A 26,642-nucleotide genomic window follows, 5' to 3' on the forward strand; every position below is an offset into this window, starting at 1 on the left:
CTAAAGACAGAGATCCTACATGAGGAGTAAGTGCACAGTGACTCCTGTTGTTGACTTAACAAATTGACACTCTTGTTTATGGCATCAGTAATCACCCGAGGCTCTTGTCATGAGCTTCCAAGGCTATGGAAGCCCCCTGAGTTCACTGACTCTGATCATATTTATTTTTTATTTTTTATTTTTATTTTTTTTTTTTTTGACAGGCAGAGTGGACAGTGAGAGAGAGACAGAGAGAGAAAGGTCTTCCTTTGCCGCTGGTTCACCCTCCAATGGCCGCCGCTGCAGCCGGCGCACCGCGCTGATCCTGGCAGGAGCCAGGAGCCAGGTGCTTTTTTTCCTGGTCTCCCATGGGGTGCAGGGCCCAAGCACCTGGGCCATCTTCCACTGCACTCCCTGGCCATAGCAGAGAGCTGGCCTGGAAGAGGGGCAACCGGGACAGAATCCGGCGCCCCAACCGGGACTAGAACCCGGTGTGCCGGCGCCGCAAGGTGGAGGATTAGCCTATTGAGCCACGGCGCCGGCTTCTGATCATATTTAGACAAGGCCATGGTCAAAGTGGAAGTTCTCTCCTCCCTTCAGAGAAAGGTACCTCCTTCTTTGATGACCCGTTCTTTCCACTGGGATCTCACTCGCAGAGATCTTTCATTTAGGTTTTTTTTTTTTTTTTTTTTTTTTTTGCTTGAGTGTCTTGGTTTTCCATGCCTGAAATACTCTCATGGGCATTTCAGCCGGATCTGCATGCCTTAAAGGCTGATTATGAGGCCAGAGTGCTGTTAGGACATTTGCCATTCTATGGGTCTGCTGTGTATCTCACTTCCCATGTTGGATCATTCTCTCCCTTTTTGATTCTATCAGCTAGTATTTGCAGACACTATTCTTGTTTACAGAGATGGGAAAGGGCTCTGTCTTCTCTTCCTTTTATTTCTTTTTAAAAAGATTTAAAAAATTATTTGAGAGGCAGAAATATAGAGATGGAGATTTTCTATCTGCCGGATTACTGCCCAGATGCCTGCAATGACTGGTGCTGAGCCAGAGCCAGGAACTAAATTAGTTGGAGTCAGGAACCAGAGCTGGATATCAAACCCTGGTACTCTGCCATGGAATAGAGACATATTAGCCAGTAGGCTAAATGTCCACCCCAATGGTATCATTTGTTTATCTATAAGATGGAAATCTATCTGCCTGCCTTCTTCCCATGACTGTGAGGATCACAGAGTTCAAGCTTGGGAAGAACCAAGGATAGAGGGTGACTTGACTTCTGATGGCATGAGATTTTCTTTCTCCATGACTAGGAAGGACCACCCTTCTTCCACTAACCTCCAAGCGCACTCGTTCTTCCAGGTTCCTGTAAGAGCGCTGCAGAAGTTCCTTGCTTCCCAGAAGGCCGTACCATATTTTGTTCTTAAGGCGGCTACTACAGACAAAGACAGCGAGAGGGTGAATAATATAAAGATAAATGGATGTGGAAAGACCGGAAAGGAAACCTTTTTACACAGTTGTGCCTGCTGGGTTAGTGTAACTGATATGCCCATTTAAACTCTTGCAGAAATGGATTCATGGGCCCCTTTGATGTCTTAGCATTCTATCAATAAATAAAATTTCCACTTTTGGTTGTTATGTTGGTCCAGACTTGGACGAAGCTGCCCGTATTCAGAAAGTAATGCTCACAAAAAGCTGTGACATGACAGTTCCCCTGGCAGTGCTACTCCAGGAGCACAAGAATTCAGCTACTTGGAATCAATTTCATTTAAAATATGACTCTTAGACTGCAGTTTCTTTGCAACAATGACTTTTCTGGCAAAGTGGAAGACTGTTTCAAACACTAGACCTGTACACTACACACTTAATTCACTGCCATAGAACAGAACTAAACTTAGTAGAGAGATTTTAGAGGATAAGACCATGGAGAAAATATGAGACAAGCAAAGCTATCAGGAGACTTGGGATGGGAGCGGCATGGCCAGGGTCCTGCTGGCTGTTGTCTCTGATTTTAAGAAAAATGAAAGAAAGAAAAGCAGGCAGAGAGATTACACAAAGCTTGGATGTGATTTACTATGAGCGTTTAAAGCAGAGCCATAGAAATGAGCCACCACAGGGAATGACTTTTGAAACGTAAGAAGGTGGGAAGGCACCAGCATTCTGGTGCACCCAGAGCCAGGAGGCTTCACAGGGCAGAGAGCAGACCCTTCTGCAGCCTGCAGGGCTACTGTGCACAAATTGCAGAGCCATGCTCACTCTGAGCAATCTAGGGTAGTTCCTCTCTGCTTCTTGGGGCTGCTTCTTTGGCAGGAACAGCCCATGTGAAAACTCCAGAAGACCAGAACTGAGGAATTTCCTTTCTGCATCTCTTAGCACAGGGTGCTGGCTGGCCAGGGCACAAGCCCCAGCATCATACTCACATACCCTGTGGGAACTGGGGACAGTCCCTTCTGCATCCTGTAGTCATTAAAAATATTCCATCGAAGAAAATTAAAGGCCTGATGGTTTTGCATCTGAATTCTATGAAACATTTAAAGAGGAACTAACTCTAGTCCTTCTCAAACTATTCTAAATGTTGAGAAGAATGGAACTCTGGTAAACTTTCTGAGGCCAACATTACTCTGATACTAAAACCAAGCAAAGACACAACATAAAAAGAAAATTACAGAGTAAGGAGCTTGATGAACATAGATGAAAAAATTCTCACCAAAACATTAGCAAATATAATCCAGCACTGCATCAAAAAGATCACACATCATGATCGAGTAGAATTAATTTCAGAGAGGCAAGGATAGTTCAACATTGGCAAATCAATAAATATCATAAACCACATCAACCTAATGAAAACAGAAACCATATGATCATCTCAATAGATGCTAGAAAAAGCATCTTAGATTCAACATCCCTTCATGATAAAAACTCAGAAAATCAGGTATACAAGAAACATATCTCAAAATTATAAAATATATATATATAATATATAATGACAAATTCACAGCCAATATGATATTGAATAGGGAAAGCATTTCCCATCTGATTTGTAACAAGGCAAGGATGTCTAATTTTACCACTTTTATTCAATATAGAATTGGAATTATTAGCTAGAAGAGTTAAGGGGCCAGCATTGTGGGAAAAGGGTTTGTTAGTGGAAATAACTAAATATCTCACCAAAGCCTGTTAGATCTGATAAACCAATTCAATAAAATAGCAGGAATCAAAATCAACATACAAAATGGTCTAGCTAAAAGAAAAACCAAGAAAGATATCTCACTCATAATAGCTACAAAATTTAAATATTTAGGAATAACTTTAACCAAAGAAGTTAAAGGACTCTACAATGAAAATGATAAAAATACTTGTGGAAGAAATAATCAAGAACAAACAAAAAGGAAAAATAATCCTTGCTCATTGATTGGCAGAATTAATAATGTTAAAATATCCACACTACCAAAAGCGATCTACAGATTCCTTGCAATCTGTATCAAAATACCTATGAAATTATTTAGAAATTTAGAAGAAACCAATCCTATAATTCATATGGAACCACAAAACATCCAGAATAGTCAAAGCTATCCGGAAGAGAACACAAAGGGAAAGAATGAGAGAAAGAAAGAAAAGAGGGAAAGAAGAGGAGAGGAGAGGAGAGGAGAGGAGAGGAGAGGAGAGGAGAGGAGAGGAGAGGAGAGGAGAGGAGAGGAAGCTGGTAGTTTCACAATACCTGATTTCAAAGAATACTACAAAGCTGTCGTAAGTGAAATAGCATGGTAGTGGCATAAAACTGACACACAGATCAATGAAGCAGAATAGAGAATCTAGAAATAGTCCCATGTTCATACAACTAATTGGTTTGTTTTCATTCATGCAGGCTAAGCTGTCTTCTGCCACAGGGCCTTTGCACATGTAGTGTCCTTAAAACAGAACACTCTCTCAGCCCTCTTTTTTAATTTATATTTTTATATATTTGAAAGAATTACAGAGAGAAGAGAAGGAGGAAGAAGAGAAGGGAGGAGAGGAGAGGAGAGGAGAGGAGAGATCTCTCATCTGCTGGTTCACCCCCCAAATAACCACAGCAGCTGGGGCTGTGCCAGGCTGAAACCAACAGTACAGAGCTTCTTCTGGGTCTTTTATGTGGGTGTGGGGGCCCAAGCACTTGGGCCATCTTCTGCTAATTCCCAGGTGTATTAGCAAGGACCTAGATTGGAAGTGGAGCAGCCAAGACATGAACCAGTGCCTGTATGGGATGCTAGCATTGCAGGTGGAGTCTTAACCTGCTATACCACAATGCTAACCGCAAACAAATTGATTTTTTGTGGAAGGTGTCAAGAACACTCATTGGAGAAAGAATAGTCTTTTCAATAAAAAGTGCTGGCAAACTTCATATACATATGTAGAACAATGAAGATAGATTCTTGCCTATCGCTGTATACAAAACTCAATCAAGATGGATCCAAGACCTGAAAGTAAGACTTGAAACTATGAAATTACTAGAAGAAAACATAAGGGAAACATTTCAAGACATTTGTGTAGGCAATGGTTTTTTTTGTTTTGTTTTGTTTTGTTTTGTTTTGGATAAGACATCAAAGGCACAGGCAATGAAAGCATAACTAGACAAATGGGATTATATCAAACCCAAAGCTTCTGCATGGCAAAGGAAACAATCAATAGACTGAAGAGGCATCTGCCAGAATGGGAGAAAATATTTTACAACTGCTTCTCTGACAAAAGATTAATATCCAGAATATCCCAGGAACTCAAAAGAACTCAACAGCAACAACAAAACAACCATTCTACTTAAGAAATGGGCAAAGGATTTGAACAGACAGTTCTCAAAAGAAGAAATGGAAATGGCCTGTAAATATATGAAAAACATGCTCAGTATCCCTAGTCATCAGGGAAATGCCAATCAAAACCACAACAAGATATCACCTCACCCCTGTCAGAATGGCTATTATCAAAAAGAGAGAAAATAGGAAATACTTGCCATGATGGAGAGGAAAGGGAATTTCTATATCCTGTTTGTGGGAATGTAAATTAATACAGCAACTATGCAAAACAGTATGGAGATTTCTTTAAAAACTAGAAATACTACTTCCATATACCACTATAAGGAATACATCCAAAAGACATGAATTCAGTGTATCAGAGAGACACCTGCTCCATCATATTTACTACAATATGGATCACGAATATCAAGATATGGAATCAGCCAAGGCATCCATCATCAGATGCATGGATAAAGAGAATGTGGCGCGCACACACACACACACACACACACACATATACACAATAGAATACTATTCAGCCACAAAAAAAGAATGAAATCCAGTTATTTGCAGCAAAATAGATGTAACTGGAGGACATCAGGTAAAGTGAAATATGCCTGACACAGAAAGACAAATATTGCATGTTCTCCTTTCTATGTGGGAGCTAAAACATAAAAACTCAATCTGAACATAGAATGGTGATTTTTGGAGGCTGAGAGGGATGGGAGGAACTCTGGATAATGGGTATCAAATCATAGTCAGAGCAAAGGAAGAAGTTCCAAGTGTTGCACAGCATAGTGGGAAGACTAGTTCACAGAAACCTAGTGCATATTGTTTGAACAGATAGAAAAAAGAAGTGCCAAGTCTCCAATCTTAAAATAATGTCAAAGAAGGGGAAATGGTCAGCATTCTGTTTTGAGCAGTAGACATTGTTTACTTATATTGAAATATCACAATGAAGGCTATGAATATGTGCAATTATGATTAAGAATTAAAAATGCAAACGCCAAAAAAAGATACTGACACAGAATAGATTGAGAGAAACTACTTGCAAATTACATATCTGATAGTATATTTGTGCTGAGAAAGAGGTTCTAGTGGCAGTAGCAGAGATGGGATAGAGAGTGGTATGCTTTATGTGTTTTTTTAACTTACAGTTTTCAATTACCCACAAAAACCCTGAGTATGTTTACAGTACAAAATAACAGAAAGTGTCAAAAGAACCAACACTGGGGTAAAGTTAATGGGTACCGGGGAAATAGGTTAGGAAGATGGTGAATCAGAAGAGAGGCATCTATGATACATAGCTGCATTGCCAAGCAAAACAGGTCTGGAACCACTACTAAGATGTGGTGAAACTAACACAGACAGAACAAATATAGGTAGTTTGCTGAATTGAAGCAATGTAATCTGTTCTTTGTAATAGTTACACAAATAACTGTGTCTACACAGTGATCCATAGATCTAGATTCTGAAGGGATCTCCAAGTTCAAGGTTGCCAGACAACATCAACATCTGGAAGAAGCTATCTCACTAGACTAGTCTTGGAACCAATTCATTTCACTTCCAAATTATCTCTTTTTGTTGCTTGTCTGAGATGTAGGGAATGTGGGAATACATATGTTGCTTTGGTATAAAAATCCTTTGAGTGTGGGGTCCAAGGATTCACATGTTGGAGGCTTGGTCATTAGTGTGGGGATGTTAGGAGATAGTGTGGACTTTTAAGAAGTGAGGTCTAGTGGAATGTCTTTAGACCACTGAAGGTGCTGCCCTCAGAAGGGAAGGGATTAAGATTGTTGTCACAGAGCAAGTTATAAGCGCAAGTCTTATCCTTGAATCTCTTTCTGCCACAAAGTCCTCACGACAGCTGAGCTGATGCATCACACCTGTGAATCTCCAGAACTGTGAGCTAAGTAAACCTCTTTTCTTCATAAAGTTAGCCTGCTTCAGGTATTCTGGGAGAGTAAAAATAGTTGATTACTTCATGTGTGTATTCTGATTGTGTGTCACCATGGAGAGAGTGGTGTTTATTTTCCTTACTTATATTGTCCTGGGTGTTCATCTCTTCTGGTATTGAACTCCAGAGAAATTTTAGCATCCAGTCCAATCCCAAAGTAGTTGTTCATGACACACTTTTCTTTGAAGCGTCTGAAATTAGCCAAAGAAGATGACAATCATTGGTTCAAGAAAGAAGTACCATTGTCATTACACTGAAGCAACGCCTCCTCCACATGGGGCACAAACCAGAATGCTTGTGACAGGTACAAGCAGATGTCCAATAGTGTTAACAATGAGCTTGGTAGCTATAGGAGAGGGTGCTCAGCCAGGTGGGAAGTTTCAGTGGGAATTGTACTCAGACTAAAAAGGCAACATTCATGACCTGAGTCATCTTGGGAGGCCTCAGATATGAGTGGACCACATACAAGGGATCTTCAAAAAGTTCATGAAAAAAATTCACATTATCTTTCATTCTATTTCTCACAAATTTTTGAAGCTCCTTCATATAATAAAGGGAAATTGAGGGATGGGCTTATTCCATAAAGAACTCTTGAAAGTTACAAACACAAATGTATCCTGAGAGTTTAGCCTGTTTTACTGCTCTTGGCAATATATGACTTCGTTGTGGTATTTCACACCAAAGGACAGTGACCACATATTTGAGGGGGAAAGACTGATAAAAAGGGTGTGTGTGTATATACGGTCTTTTTGAGTCTCCTGTTTTTATCTAGGATGTCATCATCAAAATCAGTGGTGTGCTAGAGATGGTTCAATCAGCTTGTAGAAAGTGATTAGGCATAGCTCTCACCAGCTTTGCATTCAATGGCATCATATCAATAGCTTGAAATGGGCCATAGTAGGAGAGCTTATACCAGGAATAAGTCAGGGACCCCCTCTCCCTAAAAGAGAGCTGGTTGTGAAACAATTGCCAAAACACTCTTGATCAAAACTGATTAGGTAGATCCATGAGATCACAGACATCAGTCTAAGCCGATGGGACATGAAGGGGAGTGGAGTTGGCAAGTAGGTGCAAGAACTGTTTCCCTAAGTAAATTATTTAGGGCAATGTAAATAATTGCTAGCTGTGTTCTTGTTTTGAGAAACTGAAAATGGGTATAGCTTAGCTATTTTAATCATAGACAAGCTTTTTGTTTGTTCTTTTGTATGAAATTTGCCTCTCTTAATTACAGTCCAGAAATTGGAGTTTTGCTAACCGATGTCCAAACTGATCTTCTTAATGGAACAGAAAATGAGTGAGTGTGGCAGAACTTGAGTGCTGGGGATTTTCTAAAGATGTAGGACTGACATCCTTAGCTTTGCTCCCTTGTCTCCTAATGACCATTTATTCTTTGGTATCTGAAGTCATTTACTGGTAAGGGCAACAAGGAAAACAAGTCCTCTGAATTAATAACTAACACTTACTAAGTAGTTAATAACAGCATATAGTTGCCAAGAAACCTATGTGGTAAGTTCTACAATTACCTTCATTTTACAAGTGAGGACACTGAGGCTCAGACTGGTTAAGACACTTGTGTAGGTCATACAACTAGTAAGTAGAGTCAAGATTTGACTCTGGATACCCTGAGATTGTGCAGTTTCTCAGACAGAGGAAGAAGCTGTTGAAAGATGATAAGATTAAATACTTACAGAGTTTCCGGTGTAAAATGTAAGTGTTCTAAGTTAAGGTTGTCTAGGTCCTCACTTTGGAGAGACGATATAGAAGACAAAGTACCATGACACCGAGAACCTAGACACAGAAGATATCACTGTGCTGTCAGGTGCAAACAAAAATACCCTTTCCCCCTATTTTACCTGTGGGGGCAAGGTCAAGCCAAATAACTTTCCCCTAGATAACATTCAGGATTCTCATTTCAAAGAGGGATCCTTCTGGATGGATAAGCGACTCCCACTGAGAGAATGGTAAGGTTGGATTGTTTGCTGGCTGGCACTGAAAACAGCTTCGAATCTTGTATTTCATTAGGCCGGCCTTTTCAAAGTGACTAATGGGCTCATTATTCTGGACTCTGGCATGAAACTTCATGGGAGAGAGGGAGGGCTACCCCTACTGCTGAATAGGACTGAGGCTAAAAGAATGCGTGAAAAACACGTTTTTGTTTTTATTCATTTATATATTTTTTAGGAACTAGATAGTAGTGATGAAGGTGAGAAGAACAAGAAAAGAAAGATCCTTACGGTGCCGTGGGCTTGTCTGGGTAATACTCTCTGAGTCTTCTTCCAGGAGGAAAGTTGAAGTGGAAGTAAAGTTCTTGACTGATAAGGTCTGTCTGCTTTCTTCATCCAGAGCTATAGGGAAAAGGTATGGAGGGACGGAGGGAAGAAGGGAAAGAGGGAGAATTGGTCACATTTCTTGAATATCTATTTTGTTCAGTTACTGCCAGTTAGTGTGCGGGTCACACAATCATCACCTCTCCTCCACAATGTTGTTTGTTGTCTCAGATGCCCTACAATAGCCATGTCCTTCCATATCCGTGATGAGCTTTCCGTTTTCCTGGTCACTCTTTAATCTGTCACCTAATGCTGGTGGGGGTGGGGACCCCTGTGCTCCTCTACTTCCATTCTATTAGTATATTTGTTTATAAGACTTTTGTTCAGACTTGAGCCACTATGACCATGTACTCTTGCTTGCACTCAAGTGTCTCACTCATACCTAGGACATTTCAGAAATCTTCCTTTTATCAAAGGATATGGTGCAGGTGCTCAGCCAGGACCAAAGCTCACAGGTTAAATTCCTACCCTAACCAGGGCTGGGGGGGCATTTCTCTATTCTGTGTCCATAATCACACATTCTAAATATAATATGTGTTGATGGATAAGACTAAGGGTCAGTTGTAACAGAGTTTTGGCTACATCAGGTTAATATAATCCCTGCTATTTGGAAATGAACCCTAGAAATAGAGATAAGCTAACTGTTTAATTCTATCATAGTACAGAAGGGAGATTTCCTTCCTGTCTTTAAAACTTGACTGAGATTTCATCTAAAGGTTCCAAGGCAGGAGATGGTGCCAAAGCCAAAAGCCAAAGGGCAGCCAAAGGGACTTTCTCGCTGCATGGGACTTCTGCTCAATTCTAAATAGCTCAATTCTAAATAGTTAGAGCACACTTGGCCTTATAGCACCTTCTGTTTTTTTGTTTTGTTTTGTTTTGTATTTTGTCAAGTAGACCATGGGGAAGAACTGGTCACTGAAATGTTAAATGAAGGGGTTGGGGGAGTTGAAACAATTTTCATACTGAGTCAGAAGCTTGAAGACTGTCATGAGTTTGGGGCAATGGCAATCAACTCCAGAGTGACCAGGGCCACTCTCAGGGCCCTTGTGCCTGATTAATACTGTATAGGACACTCAGGGATGAATACCCCTTTCTTTCTAAAATAGTCACAGGCTTGCTTGTTGGGAGGAAACAGTAGTGGGTGGAAAACTTCCATGGCTTGTGGTGGAAGCTGACAGAGCTTTGCACAGTCCATTTAGCACTTGTAAATATATGGTATGAATGTTTTTGTTCCAAAAATCAGTGAGTAGCAAGAGTTAAACACCGAGAGATAGGAGGAGTCAAAGTGGCAGCTTATCAGAACTGACACTTTTCAAATCAGCAGAATCTGAGAACTGACTTTAGATACGATCTAAATGCAGAATCCGGTCAATATGAATGCAGAATTTGGGTAGTGGAGTCCTATAGCAAGCCCAGAGTGAGGGAGATCAGTAAACTATTCACTTGGGACTTCCCTTTCTCTTACATCACTCACCACAACCCTAGGCACCTTACCTTGTTCAACCTGGAATATGATGAGTTTCAAAGATGTCTGGAGATTCTGGGCCTTTGTGGCCAACTCCAACTTGGATTTGGCTATGTGATCCATTTGAGGGATGAAGGGCTTTCCGTCTGCCTTTCCACTGACTGTATATACTGTAGTTCCTTTCTTAACAGAGGTAGCTGATGCATCCTCAGACAGGATATCAATCAGGACACTCAGCTTATCAAACATTAAGTCACTCTATATAGGGAGGAGGGAGACGAGACACTGTTATGAAGGGCCAGTGTTTGAGAAGATAGAATGAGGAGCAGAGGTGGTGTAGTGGGGAGGTGGAAAGGGATAATGGTTGGGTAGGAACACTGGGCATAGAAAGTCTCATGTGGTAGGCTGAAAAGAAGGTGCAGTGAAATAATCCAATCACAGATAATTTGTTGCTGAACAGCCCCACCTCTGCCCCAACCAGGCATCAATGTATACTGCTAAGTCTTTCTCAGAATGGTTTTCAAAATTATTTATTAACATGGAACACTTGAGGAAATAAACCTTTCTGGAATGGTGTTTTAGTGGGTATGCTCCTGTGGATGTGGATGTACCTCTCAAGGGTATATGGTGTCTGCCTTTATATGTGTATGTATGGGGCAATGCATCTACTGCATGGTTTCTGCCTTTGATTCCCACTGGACAGTTGGTGATAAGAGGCAAGTTACTTAACTTTTTTGTATTTCTATATTCTAGGGCACTTGTGAGGATGAAATACATTAACACATTAAAAGCACTTAGGACAGTCCCTGGCAGAGTAAGTACTAGGTAAGTGATAGTCCTTGTTGTTAGAGAGGTGAATTTTGGCATATTCCTAGTGTGTATATGTGTGTACGTATTTGAAAACAAACACTTTTGATATAGACTCATATGCATACCTGCTTGGTGCACACTTTTGTCTGGTTTTGGACAGATGCTTGGCACATGCTTAGCTACATGGTATGTGTCTGCATGCTTAATGGCATTCTTCATTTGGCAAAAGATGGAAGCTTGATGGACCTTCCCTGTTCCCCTCCTTGCTTTTCATTTATAATTTCCAGTGAGAAACACATTTCCCTTCATTAAAAAAAGAGCTCCTGGCTCTACAAAGAGTATAAGGCAAGAGAAATGGAAACTTACTTTCAAAATCACAGACTCTATTGCTGTATTGTTCTGTTTAATTCGACTCCAGGCCTTTACAATATCAGCCACAAAATCTTCCACTGCTGAGCACAAGAATCTGTAAAAATCAGATAGATAACATAATGTGACACAGACCATGAGTGAGGTTCACAGTTTTTTTCTCTTATAGCATTATTAGTCTCCATCTTCCTCCTTTGTCTCTCTTTTTCCCTCCCTTATTCCCTATTCTTCTCTCCCCAGTCATCTCTCCTCTTTCTTATTTTTTTCTATACATATAATGAAATTTGCTCCAGTCCCACTTCAGTCCAGTTTCATTCCACTTCCCAGCTCAAAGAGAATTTGACTAGCATTTCTTAGACCTCATTCTGACTTTCCAGAAAAGAGAATTCACATGGTACCATGGGTCAATCCATTGTGATTCAGGGGGCATAACTAACTTAGTACAAAGATAATGCCATTTGAAAGGTTTCTTTTTTTGGGAAGTGCTTTCATAGTAGAATGTGATAGACTGAACAGAACTCCCTGCCCCTCACCAGGGAATTCCAGGAGAACCAAATGACAAGTATTTAGAGAGAGAAGTTATAGGCAGGTACTAAAGAGCCTTGCCTCAGTTTCAAAGATGGAAAGCAAGGTGTGCATACTGCAAGGAGCTGTGCTATGCCCTTGAATGGTCTGGAATGCTGAGTTTCCCTTCTGTAATCCTCCTTCCAAATCTCTGGCTTGCAGTTTTATCTTTCTGAAGCAGCAGGGGCCCTCACTTCAATCTCATCTTTCTTTTCTAAACTTCCATGTAGGAAGTTTGAGATCAGAAAAACCCAATTTGAAATGATGCCCATATACCTTCATTGGCCAAAACACCCCAAGTTATCAAGACCAGCCCCATATCTGACTTTGGAATAACCCATGAGGGACAAAGTATGAGAGCCAGAGAAAGACTGACCTGGTTGCAATGATCATCTCTGTGGGGTACTTGGCCTTCAGGATTTTGTTCAACTCGGTGCTTGCAGATTCTAAGTGTTGGATGGCAGCAGCCTGAGAGGGTGGGAAGGGTACTCAGTCCTGGAATCACTGCACTGTGACATAATGTGTTGCCTATTCTCATCCCAAACAGCCTCATTACTTATTGACTTGACCAGCAACTCAACTGCCTCTCTGGAAATAATCACAAAGGATTCTTGTAGAAGACTCCCTAGTCAAAGAATGTTTGAGATAATCTTAGGTCTGTGGCTATTCTTTAAAGAAAGGATATATTCAATCTCCTCTTACTTAAATGAGTAGTCATATGAAGAGATTAAAACTCATCGCCGGCGCCGCGGCTCACTAGGCTAATCCTCCGCCTAGCGGCGCCGGCACACCGGGTTCTAGTCCTGATCGGGGCTCCGGCTTCTGTCCCGGTTGCCCCTCTTCCAGGCCAGCTCTCTGCTGTGGCCCGGGAGTGCAGTGGAGGATGGCCCAAGTACTTGGGCCCTGCACCCCATGGGAGACCAGGAGAAGTACCTGGCTCCTGCCATCGGATCAGCGTGGTGCGCTGGCCACAGCGCGGCGGCCATTGGAGGGTGAACCAAGGGCAAAGGAAGACCTTTCTGTCTCTCTCTCTCTCACTGTCCACTCTGCCTGTCAAAAAATAAATAAATAAATAAATAAATAAATAAATAAAAAGAAAGGTCAAAACTCATACGAAGGGAGGTACTTTTGCCCCATGTTTCCAATGACCGAACGGTCTCATATTGCAGAGCTAATAAATAAGAGAACTGGGATTCAAATTTACATCTTTCTGATGCCAGAGTGTCACCTATTAAATAATATTACTACTAATAATAGCATCCACTTATATAGTACTGACTATCTGCCAGGCTCTGTTCTAAGCTATATGTGTAGTATTTTTTATGTAATCCTCACAACAACTCTATAAGGACTATTTATTATCCATTTCTATTTCTCAAGTGTCAGAGCCTGAATTCAATTCCAGGTAATATGATTCTTGAGTCTGTACTCTTCATTACAAATTCTGTTCCTCCTTCTATGACTCCCCTATGTCCAAACATCTGCCAGGTCTGGATAAATCTATTTCTTCTGAATGTCTCAAATGTGACAGCTGCCCTCACCCCTGTAACCTCTTCACCAGTTCAAATCACCACCCTCTCTTGTCTGGATACAGTGAGCATTTATTAGCTTTTCTCCCTGCCTCTAATCTTTATTCTATCAATTGTTTCTCCATGCACTATAAAACCCCACTGTTTAAAACAGTGGATATATATATATATATGATAAAGCAAGCATACTAAAAGTTTAATGGTAGAATAGCCATTTCAGCTTTCTTGTATGTTTGGAAATCTTCATAATCGAATTCAAAAAGACCCTTCTTTAACTCTCAAGGCTTTTAGGATAAACGTCCAGACCTCCTACCAGTTTACTATACCCTTCCTGGCTTGACACCTGATTTCTTCTCCAGCCTCATCTTAGTCACTCTCCGCATGGCTCCTACCTGGCACCGATGCCATAGCCATTATGAATGTATTTCAGTGCTGTGAATATTCCATGCTTTCCTTTGCCTTTGGAACAACACATACTGTTTTATCTATCTGAAACAGACTTTCTCTTTATCATCCTGGTTAACTCCCTCTGATCTTCAGGCCTCTTTTGAAATGCAACTTCTTCTGAGAAGCTTTCCCTGATTCCCACCCCCTCCCAGACAGATATAAAACTACTGCTGTGTATTTCCAGCTCTTTCTACTTTCTATACTAACACTCATACTACTTTCTTAAAAATATTTATTTTTCTATATATCTTGAGTAGATTATGAGCTCCATGATAAGCAGGGAATATGTTATTCTTCGTTACCCACTGGCATAAAAGAACAGCTCCTAGAATAGTAAGAGCTCACTTGAAGCAGTTACTCCATAAATATTTTCAATGAATGAACAGTGAATGACTGAATGAATTATGTCCCCATTGCCTCACATAGTTCTTGGTAAACAGTTGCTGACTGACATGCCCCTGGTCCTCAATGATCTCATCCTCACCAAGCCTGTGGAAAATAGAAAAGCTTCTCTTTTGGCTTTGTCTATTATTTAACTATACTAAAGATGTTGGCCTGAGTGACAGCTGGGTAGAACTTACCTCAAATTGTGGGATGTCCATTTCAACCTGTCCTTTTGGCAACGGGCTTTGCCTGGGAGTCTCACGGATCATCACACTCCATCTGAAATGAAGTGAAAAGAGATAGATACTCAGGGTTCCATTTCCTCACAAGTGAAAAATCCATGCTTCACAGGCCAAGAAAGAGATCATGATGTTTATGTGGTAGAGGGTGCCCAAGCTATCTCAGCTCACCTGATATCAAGGTATACCACAAGAGGGGTCTCTGCCTTAGGAACTTTCCTCCCAGGGCTCTCAGAGAAAGTGCTTCTCAACCACAAGTCATCATCAAGATCATCTGAGGTACTTTGGTAAAACACACATACCAGCATCCTGCCCAAGACCTACTGCATAAGATTATTTAAGATTATTTTTGGTAGGGCTTAGTGTGATATCCTGAAAAGCTCCCCCAGGAGATCCTTATGGGCAGCCATCAATCAAATGTTCATATATGCCCCAGCACAGATACTCATTTTTTTTCCCTCGGGAGATAGGATGGCACTGCTCTCTCTTCTGTAGAGCAGAGATAGTCTAAGCCAGTCATTTCTGAACTGGCCCTCTCCCTTTAGTTTACCTGAGATGCTGATAGCAGTATAGTTACACTACGGTGATGACACTATAGACTCTTTCCCAAGAAACCCTGCTTACACAGACACTTGGTCATACAATTTGAAAGAGGTCCACAGAATCCTTGAAAGGTATCCATGGGGCCCTTGCTCTAGGGTCCTTTAGATTTTGAGAGATGCTTCAGTGATGTTTGAAGGATAAATGGTAGACCTTAGTTCCCTAAGAGACAAGCCCTGCACTCTCCAACTGCTCTACTTTTGAGGCAGAAGGGAAATGAGGCCCTCTGAGAGAGGCTAGAGTATTGCTGCTTGACATGATGTAACTGGGAACAAGCCATGTGGGACTGGAAGAGGCGCAAGGACCTGGTCCTTTGGCCACTCACCTGTCTAGTATCCTCACACTGGCCTGCTCCACTCTGTTGAGAATGTCCAAAGGGGACTCGTTTTTGCTCCAGAATGCACCCCAGCCAAGGACACGTGCCAGATCATTACCAGTTCCAAGTGGGATGACAGCCAGCTGACACTGCAGGAACAAAAGGAAGCACCCATTTCAGACAGTCTTGCTACCAAGGTTTCATCCGCGCAAGAACCCAGATGGTGCTATTTGGGAAGCATTCTAGTCTTAAAGCCAGTGGTTTTAAGGGACTTCACATTCTAGGAAGTGTGATGGGAGGAGGCTGGAAGTGGTGGAATGTTTCCCTAAGAAGTTGGGCCCTATTCTTAGCAGTACAGAACTTATATCAGTAAAGGGAAAGTTACCGAAACATGCCAATATTCACAGCCATGCTTACAAAAGAGAAACATGGCTACAAATTTCTGTGTGGCTTGAGTCAAGGTGGAGGAAGAAGAGGAATAGCAAGGGACTTCCCAGAAAGAGGCAAGTTTCTGCCACTTTTGAGATTCAGGAAATAAAACCAACAATGTTAGCAGAAGGAGGAAATTGCGGCCTGAATGCTGTCTGTGGCCACTTTTTGGCTTGCTCTCCTCTTTAACTTTTCACTTTAAAGCTTGGAGAATAAAGCACTGCTCATTCCTTCTGCCAACTCCTTTCTGCCTCCCTTCATATAGAGGACAAGAAAATGGTGTAAGTGGGAATTGACCAGTCAGGTTGACTGTGCAGACTATGGGAAACTCATATTTTGCAAACAGGGAGACTTGGGACTTCTTGGGATTGGCAACTCTGGACCTCTACCGTCTCTAGCAATGGCTAAACTGGGGCGACCAGGGACTCACCCTATCATGCAACCCAAAGGTATCCATCAAGGATAGGACCCAGCTCACGCTGCCATCTCCACCACAAACCAGAACACGAAAGCGAGCAAAGTTCTTGAACATGCACAGCCTGCAAGGAAGAAGGAGAAAGAAACTTACTTCATGAACAACTGGGTTTTACAGTTTTCTTACAACATGTCCTGGACTCAAGGACTGCTTTGGCACCTTGCTGACAGACTACCTGCCTTCTTCCCTTTAGTTCCTTACACTTCCACATACCTAGGACCACAGGCAATTATCCACAGACAGTCTCAGAGAGCAGGCCTTGCCTCAACTCACACTCTTTAGTGACAAAACTTGTTCTGGAAGCCACTAGTAACCTAATCAAAACCATTTGCCAGAGCCTAAGGACAACGCCTTGCATGGTGGCCAGTGGGCTCAGAGGAACCAGGACTGAATAGAGATACAGTCGCCAAACAAAACAAGCCTGTAGTGAAGATTATATATAATTATTAATATATATTTATATGAAAATATATAATCATTATATAATTATTATATATAATTATATATTTATAATATGTTATTATGTTATGTATTATTAATTATAATATTATACTATTAATATATAATGGGTTTGAAGCAATTAGTGGGGAGAGTTCTCCAATCAGTCAACTGAAACCCATTAGGATTATGTGTTTGTGTCCCACTGACAAATCAGATATTTCCTACCCAGGTACGAGCACCAATGCCAGAAATTCTATCTTAGTCTATACTGTATATAGAGAGGAGTTCCTACTACATACCCAACTATATCCCTTACCCCCACTTACCCTGCTTCAGGTCCACCCTTCGATAGATCAAATACTTGAGACGGGTTTAGATATTGCTTGAATTTTCGGAGGAAAACGATCCCTTGATGATCACCGCTTTTGGAGTTGATGAAGATGAGAAGAGGGCATGAACAGGCAGATGACCAATCAAGATTCCAGAAGTCTGGAGATACTACTAATTGTCCTGATATACACATGCAACAAAAAGAAGGGAAAAAGGAGGAAAGGACCATTGAGATGGAAGCTAATCATTTCAAATCATCACATTTTACAAGGACTTCTGGGGTCCCAGTCCTAGTCTCCTGAGACTGAAGAGCAGATAGAAAAGTCAGAACACCACCCAAAGTGACTTAGAAGTCTCTGTCCTTTTGCCAGGCAAACAACGTTTGCTGAGTGACTACCGTGTGCTATGCATCATGTCAGATATTGATAAGGGTACAGCCTCTGCCTTGAGCTGAGTGGAAAGACGCATACACAAGAAACTCAGGAAATTGGTACCAAAATGAAGGACTAGTAAAACTCTGTAGGGGAAACTGAGGAAGGAAGGGATTAAGAGCTCAGGAGGAGAGCCAGCACACCAACTGATTGTCTTTCTGTTTGAGTTAGCTCAGTTCTCACAGTGAGAAGATGCCAGGTCAGGAGAGATGGAAAGGATAGGCACCCCAAGTATCAATGTGGGGTGAAACAAAGAGCTCTAATCACTTCTCTAAGGCTATGGCAGAGCAATCTGTGTAATCACACCAACTTCCAGGGAAAACAGGATGATAGGGAAATTGTCTGCATGGGAGGAGAAAGCTCTTAATAATCACCCAACACTGACATTACCCGTGGAGAAGTGGGGTTTACAATACTCTAAATAGCCAAAGCCTGCCAGCTCGTGCTGAGACTTATAGCCTTTTGGCAGGGAAACAGGCAATGTGCAATGGCCCCCACAGAGAGAGACACTAGACCTCGGAGCAAATCCCCGCACCTCAGAGTGCATGGCTTGCAATGAATGCCCTAGCAAAAATAAACATGTAGGGTGAGAAGCACAAGACTTACTCCTAAATGGGGGTGGAGCGAGGGAGGTTGAGATTCCCATTTGTTGTAACCTGAAGGAAATCTGTTTGAGCAGATGTAAGGGTTGTTTTGTCTCAAAAAAAAAAAATCTAAAGGAGTTTCTTCTACGGGTCAATTTGAACACATTGGCCCCTAAGGATGGAAGGCATCCTCATCCTGCCAGTGAGTTATGCAGCAAATTTTCAGGGCGTCTTGGACGCACAACTACAAGGGGAGCCTGCTGTGTCCCTTCAGTAGCATAGCTCAGAAGTAGTTACTTTCCCTGAATACATTATCCAAAAGTAATGGTCCTCTCAACAATTTTTTAATAACAGGCAACATTGTGTGTGTTAATAACATTATTAACATATTAAGGTACTATGTGCCCTGGGGAGGGCAATTTAACAAAACTATGAAAATTGCAAAGGCTTATGCATTTTACTTAGTCATCCCACTTCTGGGAATTTTTCCTATATCTGTAAAACAACCTGCCTGAGGATGTTCATTGCGGTATTGTTTATAATAGTGAAAGATTGAGAACTATCAAATTCACCATCAGTAGGGGGCTGGTTAAATAAGTTATGGTATTTCTAGATAATGGGATATTCTGTAGCTGTCAAAAAGAGTGGGGAATGCAGCTGGCATTGTGGCATGATGGGTTAAGCTGCCACAGTGGGTTAAGCTGCTACCTGCAATGCCAGATTCCTCATTGCAGTGGCAATTTGAGTTCTGGCTTCTCTGATCCCAATTTAGCTCACTGCTAATGTACCTGGTAAAGCAATGGAAGATGGTCCAAGTGCTTGAGACCCTGCACCCATGTTGGAGACCCGGACTGAAGCTCTTGATTTCTGGCTTTGGCCTGGCTCAGCACTGGCTATGGCAGTCATTTGGAGAGTGAACCAGTGGATGGAAGATACCTTTTTCTCCTTGTCTCCCTGTCTTTCTGTAACTCTGCCTTTCAGATAAATAAAAATAAATCTAATAAAAAAAGATGAGAAAGAAATTGTCTGTTGATAGGGAAGGGTCGCCAAAAGACACTGTAAAAGAGAAAATAGGAAGATACAGAACAGTGTGTGTGGTATTGAAGTTGGGGGAGGGGTGAGGCACTGTGGCGTAGCAGGTAAAGCTGCCGCATGCAGTGCTGGCATCCCACATGGGCGCCAGTTTGAGTCCCGGCTGCTCCAATTCCAATCCATCTCTCTACTATGGCCTGGGAGGGCAGTAGAGGATGGCCCAAGTCCTTGGGCCCCTGCACCCACATGGGAGACCCGGAAGAAGCTCCTGGCTCTTGGCTTCAGATCGGCACAGCTCCCATCATTGTGGCCAATTGGGGAGTGAGCCAGCAGGTGGAAGACCTCTCTCTTCTTCTCCCTCTTTTTGTCCATAACCCTGCCTCTCAACTAAATAAATAAATCTTTTAAAACGTGGGGGGAGAACAAGAAGGTATTCAGAGAACTAATGATGGTAGTCAACTGCTAGTAGGAACAGGGAGGCTGCAGGAGACCGAGAAGATTTGAAAAAGGATGGCAATAAGTAAGACTTTTCACTATTTAGTGTATGTGTATGTATTTCTTTTGTTTTTAAATGGAACTATCTGAATATGTTAGTCAAAAAATCATTTAAGAAACAGGAAAAAAAGAATTATGCTAACGCTATCTACAAGTTAAATAGCCATGAGGGTGTAGCTGAAATCCTTTTTACATCTATTTGGCAGCTTGGAGCCTGGGCTGCCTCCTGCCCTGTGCTTCTATGAGAGAATGCACCTGTGTGCTACAGCTGCTTGCCCTCCAGTTGATTCACTAACCTAGAGCAAGCATCTTATCTTCTGCAGGTGTTCATTTCTCCATATGTATGATAATAGCATGTTGCAATTATTCATAAAATAATCCCGAGTAAGGGTGAGAAACTACTCAATAAATAGAAAATTCTGTAATTAAGGCAACTTGAACTTCAGTGTCAAGCCTCATTTGGCCACAGACGTGAAGGAAACAAGAAGCAGAGCTTGCAGTAAGCCAATCCCAGGGGAATACAGGAGCCTCTGGCTCCCCACCCCCCCAGAGGCTGAGAACATATGAACTTGAGCAAGGCTGGGTTGTCAAGAGAACCTTGTGAACCAGGTGACTTGGGTGCCATTGTGGGCTGGAATGCAGCAATGTTAGATTCGAACCAGGTCAACAACACTGCCAATGAGCTTGCTTTCGAACAGGCTGGTGTTACTGATGAAGGCATGTCCTATGCTATTTCACGATCTTTATCGACAACTCACATGGAAGCCTAGAAGGCTGGCTTGTCAACTGTGAAGTACTCAAAGTTGAAGGAAAAACGACTGGATGATAGAATCAGGTTTGGAACATGCCTTCCACAGACTGATGGGTGAGAGTCCACAGATGAAATGTACAGGGAATAAATGTGAGTCTTGGCCTTTCGGCTGGAGGACATAAATTGCACTGGAACAGGTCAATAGGGACTTGGCTTGGCAGCATCAAGTGTGAAAAGGGCTTAGGGGATTTAGTTGATTTTAAGCCCCAGATGAGTTAACAGCCTGAAAGAACCTTTCAAAAAAAAAAAAAAAAAGAGCTCATGCTTCTTTGAGCTGCATTAATATAATCACAGTGCCCCAAACCTAGGAGCCAGAAGCCCCTCTCAAATTTGTTCTTTTCACTCCACAGAAGTATACTAAATCGGTATAAAGTTGCCTTACTTTTCCCTTTCTTGCACTTTTAAAATCCTCTTTTACAAACGTTAACTCAAACCTTTATAACACATATGAGTATAATTCTCACCCCTACTGGCAGAAAACAAGTGATAGATGAGTTAGAGAGAGGTTGAGTAATTTGTCTAGGATCACACAGTACATGATGGAGTATGATCCCAGAACTACTAGCATCAGCAGCAGCATCTGGGGGTGTGTTAGAAAGGCAACTTCTTGAGCCCTACCCAGATCTGCTGAATCTAAAACTCTGCAGGCATTATCCCTATCCCTTGTATCTACCCCTTCCCATCCAATATGTTTTTAGGGTTAAGGTTTGGCTACTCACCATTGCCTTTGGGGTCGCTGAGAGCAGTGGGCGGAATGACCGATGATCGATGGCTTCCGCAGCAACATTCCTTGGAAAACCGTCTCCGACAGCTGTCATGCACCTGAAACGATAAGAACAGAGCAGAGAAAAAAAAAAGGAGGGGGGAGAGAAAAGGGATAACATTGATCAGTATTGAGCTCCAAGTCCAAGATTTAGATACCTAGTATACAAATTTTCCTTTCTGAGATGTGGTTCCATACCCCTACCTCATCTGGCCACTCCCACTCCACTCCACTCCATCCTGAGGTTGCTCTGACCCTGAGAGTGGCCTCAGAACTCTGGTCCTTTCAGAAGTGGCTTTCAGAAGATACTCATATGCAGGCACTGAGCAATCACTAGTCCTAGAGCACAATCATATAACCTACACAATGGAGTACTTACGTGCGATGTAAGAATGCTAATATTAATAATTTATTACACTTCAATCCTCACAACTGTGTGTAGTATGGAAGATGTCATTAGGTCCATTTTAAAAACAAGCATGCCAAAGTTCAGAGAGGTAAAAGATCTTGCCCAAGGTCAATGATTCCACTGCCTTCCCCACAAGTGACCTTTCTGACATCTTTAAGCACCAGTCCTGGACAATTACATGAGTTTTAGAGGACATGAGTCTGGCCTGTTTATTCAAATGTAATTTGAAGAGATCCAAAGGACAAGGAGTGTCTTCTAAGAAGAGGTTCAAACTTCAGTTTCTTATTGTCTAGAAAACTCAGTTTGAGAGAAGCATCTAAAGGGTTATAAAGTCTGGATCAGAGTCTCTTTTTAAATTTTAGTTAAGTTATACAATTTTCATGTATTTCATATATACAGATTTAAGAACATAGTGACGCTTCCCCCTCTACCCTCATAGTCTCTTAACCTCAGCATTATTGATATTTCGGGCTAGATGGGAGGCTGTCCTGTGCATTATAAGAGAATCTAGACCTCTGTCTACTAAACGCAACTAACACTGGCCCCTGAGTTGTAATAATCAGAAGTGTCTCCAGACATGGGTAAGTGTCTCCTGGGTGGGGCAAAATATCCCTGGTTGAGGACCACTGGTTTAGAGGCATGATATTGTTATAGTTAGGAGCATGATCTTTGTTGAATTGTGTAAGGCTGTAACCTTGGGCAAATCACTTCACCATTCTGAACCTCACTTTTCTCATCTGTAAAATGGGGACACTGTAGCCTGGTTTAGAGTTGTTGTAAGGAGAAAGTGATACCATGCATATAAAACACTCAATGCATAGAGGCAATAATAATGTGTTAATAACACTCATCATTATCAACCAACAATGGTTACAAGTTCCTAAGACATAGTGAATGAGGAAAGGAAAGAGTTTGTTAAGGGTAGACTTAGAACTTCTTTTTTTAGTTGTCCACACTACCATTAGACAGTTCAGCCTTTCATATTTTCTAGGAGACCTTACTGCTTAAGAAATATCAAAGATGAGTCTTAAATATTTCTCCCAAAATCTATAGCCAGATCTGGATGAACAGGATACTGAGCTTTGGGTCTCTGAGGTTTCTATCAGACTTTAACACACCCTTTCTCTAGAAACCGAGTTCTCTAAGTATCAAGGAGATGAGGTGAGTCTTACCGTAGAATTGCACCAGAGACAGCGGAAGTCTTGAAGTCGTTGGTAACTGCCACAGCTCTCATGACATACTGCGCATTCAGAGCTGAGAGGCATGTTTCCTTCTACCCATTGATGAGGCATGGTCTGCTGAAAGTTAAAAAGAACCAAAAAGTAGAAGTTAGAGATAAAGGAAAGGAAGGGCCAGTTGGAATAATTGTATCACCCCATGGAGGACAATCAGGTCAAAGCCCTAAGTTCTGCATGGCCCTGTCCTCCTGTTCCTATGCTAGTGGTCAATGATACGTGGGAGTGGGGGCTTACTTTCTTTGAGATTTCTTGGATTGTGAATCTGAGAGAGAGGCCTCTTTTGCCTGTCTGGAGATAGGAAGAAGTATTCTTTTCCTGTAGGTCTTGGCTGAAGGGGACATGGGACAGGATGACCATGGGAGGGCATGGTTGGTTACTTACCACCTCATCTACAGGCAGAAGAAGGTCGTCAGTGACGGATAAGGTGTTCCATTTGCAGTCTTTGCTTGCTCTCAAAGCACATAATCTGTGAGATGTCACTTTGCACACTGTGAGAAGAGGAAGAGAAAAGAATGGGTGTGAATATGGCTCTAATGAAGATTTTAATTCCCTTCCCTAAGCTGCACGGTGAGAACCTAGGTGCATTTTACATAGTTTGGATCCACCTCCAAGCCTTATTTCCAATATGATACAGCTTCTTCTTGTTAATTAACAGCTAAACTTTCTACTGTCTGATTTAAATGGATATTGATGGTAAGAATGACATTTTCTATGATATGTATATGTACATATATATATATATATAGGCCCATTCCCTCATATCTAACCCACCATTTTAATTCATGAGAATGCTCCCTCATGCTAGTTTCCTCTCTTCTCTTGTCCTCAAATAGGGTTAATCCCACACCAGAGTCAGTGACCTAGAAGGGATCAATGATGCTAAAGACAAATGAGCTCTCTTTACTACCCCTCTACTCTCCCCCCCCCATTTCCACACACTGAGCCACAAGGAATCAGAAAGTTACCTTCACAGATAATGGCATCTCGAGATAAGGCAGGAATGCTCTCTCGGCAAATATTGCAATGCTGTGTCCTGGAACTGTAGCTGGAATACCAATAGTGCATTCCAACAAGGAAAGGGTTGTTTTCTGCTACAGGTATCTGAAATAAATCAAAGGAAAGTAAAAAATGGAGGGTTAATCACAGAGACAGATTAGGAAAGGCCATAAAATCTTCTGCCAAGTCTAAAACAGTGTGTGAAGTGGAAGGCTGTTAGTTGGAGCTTATATTTGTATTTTTTCCAATGGTTTTAGTAAGGAAAAAAAATAGAGAGAATGATTTTGAAATTGGAGCTGAAGGCAGGAACAATGCCCTTTATACTTCTTGGTCAACTATTGTCTTGGTTTAATCCAAGCAAAATATGTTGTGTTAGTCTTGGCTTCGATACTGTTCAAGTATTAAACAATTGGAAATTTAGTGTTATACACATTCTCTGGCCAGGGAAAAAAGGGATGAGGCAGGGCTCCAACATTAAACTAAGGAATACTTATCGGGCTTTGACTACCTCCTGGAGATATATACTACCCTTCCTAGCACTCCTGATGCCAGGTGAGCAGAGCATTGGTTTCCCCAGACAACAGTTGTATCTCAGGCTTCTTGCTCAGATATTCTTTTCTGAATACCACATTCTGCCTATGGTAGTTTCCTGGTTAATCAATTTAATGCATTCAATAATTCATTAAACAGAGATTTACCAAACAACTACAATATACTTGGCACATGTCAAGGCATTTGGGATATAGCAATGAGCAAGACAAAGTCCCTGTCCTCATGGAGTGACATTCTGTCTGTTATCTTTCATGATATTGAATTTGACATTTATTCTTAATCTTCCTGCAGATGCTGCATTTTTATGTCACAGCCTGACTTTTTATGACTGTGAGGAAGGCATAGGTTATATTGGCTTTGAGTTTGGGGGTTCAAAGGAGAAGGGAGGAATGGACACTGAGAACCCTCAAGTTCTTTCTGGGTTGCACGTTTCATAGGACTTTGGTGGCAGCTCTCTAATTTCTATTGGTACCAATGTGTGAGAGTACTGCTGAAAAAAATGCCTAAAACTGTGGAAACATCTTTGGGATTAGATAATGCTAGATAATGGGCAAATGCTGGAAGACCCTCCAGATACATGGTACAAAACTTCTAGATTGACATGAATGGAATTTTAAAGCCAATTCTGGGGAAAGAAGAGCTGTAGAGAAAAATTGCTATTTTCTTTGAGAGTACATAAGTAATCACAAACACAATCTTGGTGGAAATATGGACAGAAAATGCCATTCTATTGAGATTTCAAACAGGATAGAGGACCGTGTTATTGGACAATGGAGAAAAGGTGATCTTTTGTTTTCAAGTGGCAAATATCTTGGTTTAATTGTGTTTGTGTTCTAGTGTTTTGTGGTAGGTAGAACTTGGGTGTGATAGTAATGGATATTTAGCTGAAGACATTTGGATCCTCTTGACTGCTTATAGTAAAATATGGGAAGAGTTGTGATATAAGAAAGATGGAGGAATAGGAGTTCTCTGGATTCATGGCTCCTCCAACAGAAATTCATCTAAGAGTTATCTACAGAAAAGAATACCATTATGATTGTTTCAAAACTTGGAATTGAGGGTGAAACACTCCTTTGGGCCACAGAATTGAGAAAAGAGAAAACCCAAGATCAAATGGCAAGAGGAAGGCTTTTCTTTGATCACACTGTGCTTCCTTCGTCCAAACCATCAGAGCACCACTTAAGAAGAATTCCCCTAGAATCGAAGTTTCTACAGTGGGAAATGTGAGTTGGAGACAGACAGCCAGTTTCCCAATCATTCTGGTCTTCTTCAGAAGCTTACTCCTGCCTTGTCCCATGGGAAACACTGAACACACTGGCAGGGCTAGACTACCTGGAATCAGAAACAAAGAATGAGGGTGGAGCTCACAGTAATTAGGATGTGGATCATGATCACTGCGGCCAGTGGGGACACCACACCAGAGAAACTAGCAATAGCATCGCACTACAGGAAACATCTCCACAAACCTTCCATGCTTAAATTCCTAGCCAGTTTCCCCTAGACAACCAAGTACTCTTTAAGATGTCTGTAGGCCAAGAGACAACTGTGGATTAGCAGTTAATCCACAGGGTGAGCACCTGGGCCTGCCCAACCCTAGCAATGTAGCGTGATAAAACTAAGTTCTGGTGTTTGCAATTAGTTTCCCCAGCCTAAAAAGCAATTTCAGGTCAGCTATTATCCATAGAGAAAACACCTCTCTGTGATCAACCATAGTGACAGAACAGAGATCCAACAAAGTTCCTGTGCTCCTGTTAGGTTTTCCTCAGATCAGGGGCTGGCATTGTGGTGTAGGAAGTTAAGTGCCTCCTGCAACACTGGCATCCCATATGGGTAAGTGTTCAAGTCCCGTCTACTCTACTTCCCATCCAGCTCCCTGATAATGATCTGAGAAAAGCGGCAGAAGATGG

The 26,642-nt window shown here is 41.7% G+C and overlaps 1 protein-coding gene across 1 annotated transcript in view; it reads right to left on the reverse strand.

Moving 5' to 3' along the window:
* DGKK (diacylglycerol kinase kappa) overlaps positions 1-26,642 on the reverse strand; it is a 52,904-nt gene that overhangs the window by 13,758 nt on the left and 12,504 nt on the right. The window contains exons 4-18 of the mRNA XM_089323934.1: positions 24,153-24,288; positions 23,569-23,675; positions 23,122-23,247; positions 21,497-21,599; positions 17,421-17,604; positions 16,609-16,717; positions 15,759-15,898; positions 14,792-14,873; positions 12,611-12,702; positions 11,668-11,767; positions 10,521-10,749; positions 8,934-9,044; positions 8,388-8,487; positions 6,783-6,890; positions 1,318-1,414 (exon numbers count right to left, since the gene is read on the reverse strand). Of these exons, the coding sequence (XP_089180060.1) occupies positions 1,318-1,414; positions 6,783-6,890; positions 8,388-8,487; positions 8,934-9,044; positions 10,521-10,749; positions 11,668-11,767; positions 12,611-12,702; positions 14,792-14,873; positions 15,759-15,898; positions 16,609-16,717; positions 17,421-17,604; positions 21,497-21,599; positions 23,122-23,247; positions 23,569-23,675; positions 24,153-24,288 (1,824 nt within the window). The remainder of the gene's footprint in view (positions 1-1,317; positions 1,415-6,782; positions 6,891-8,387; positions 8,488-8,933; positions 9,045-10,520; positions 10,750-11,667; positions 11,768-12,610; positions 12,703-14,791; positions 14,874-15,758; positions 15,899-16,608; positions 16,718-17,420; positions 17,605-21,496; positions 21,600-23,121; positions 23,248-23,568; positions 23,676-24,152; positions 24,289-26,642) is intronic.

This window comes from Oryctolagus cuniculus, chromosome X, assembly GCF_051225735.1.
Source record: "Oryctolagus cuniculus isolate XC-2025 breed Fujian yellow rabbit chromosome X, ASM5122573v1, whole genome shotgun sequence".
Lineage (NCBI taxonomy): Eukaryota > Metazoa > Chordata > Mammalia > Lagomorpha > Leporidae > Oryctolagus > Oryctolagus cuniculus.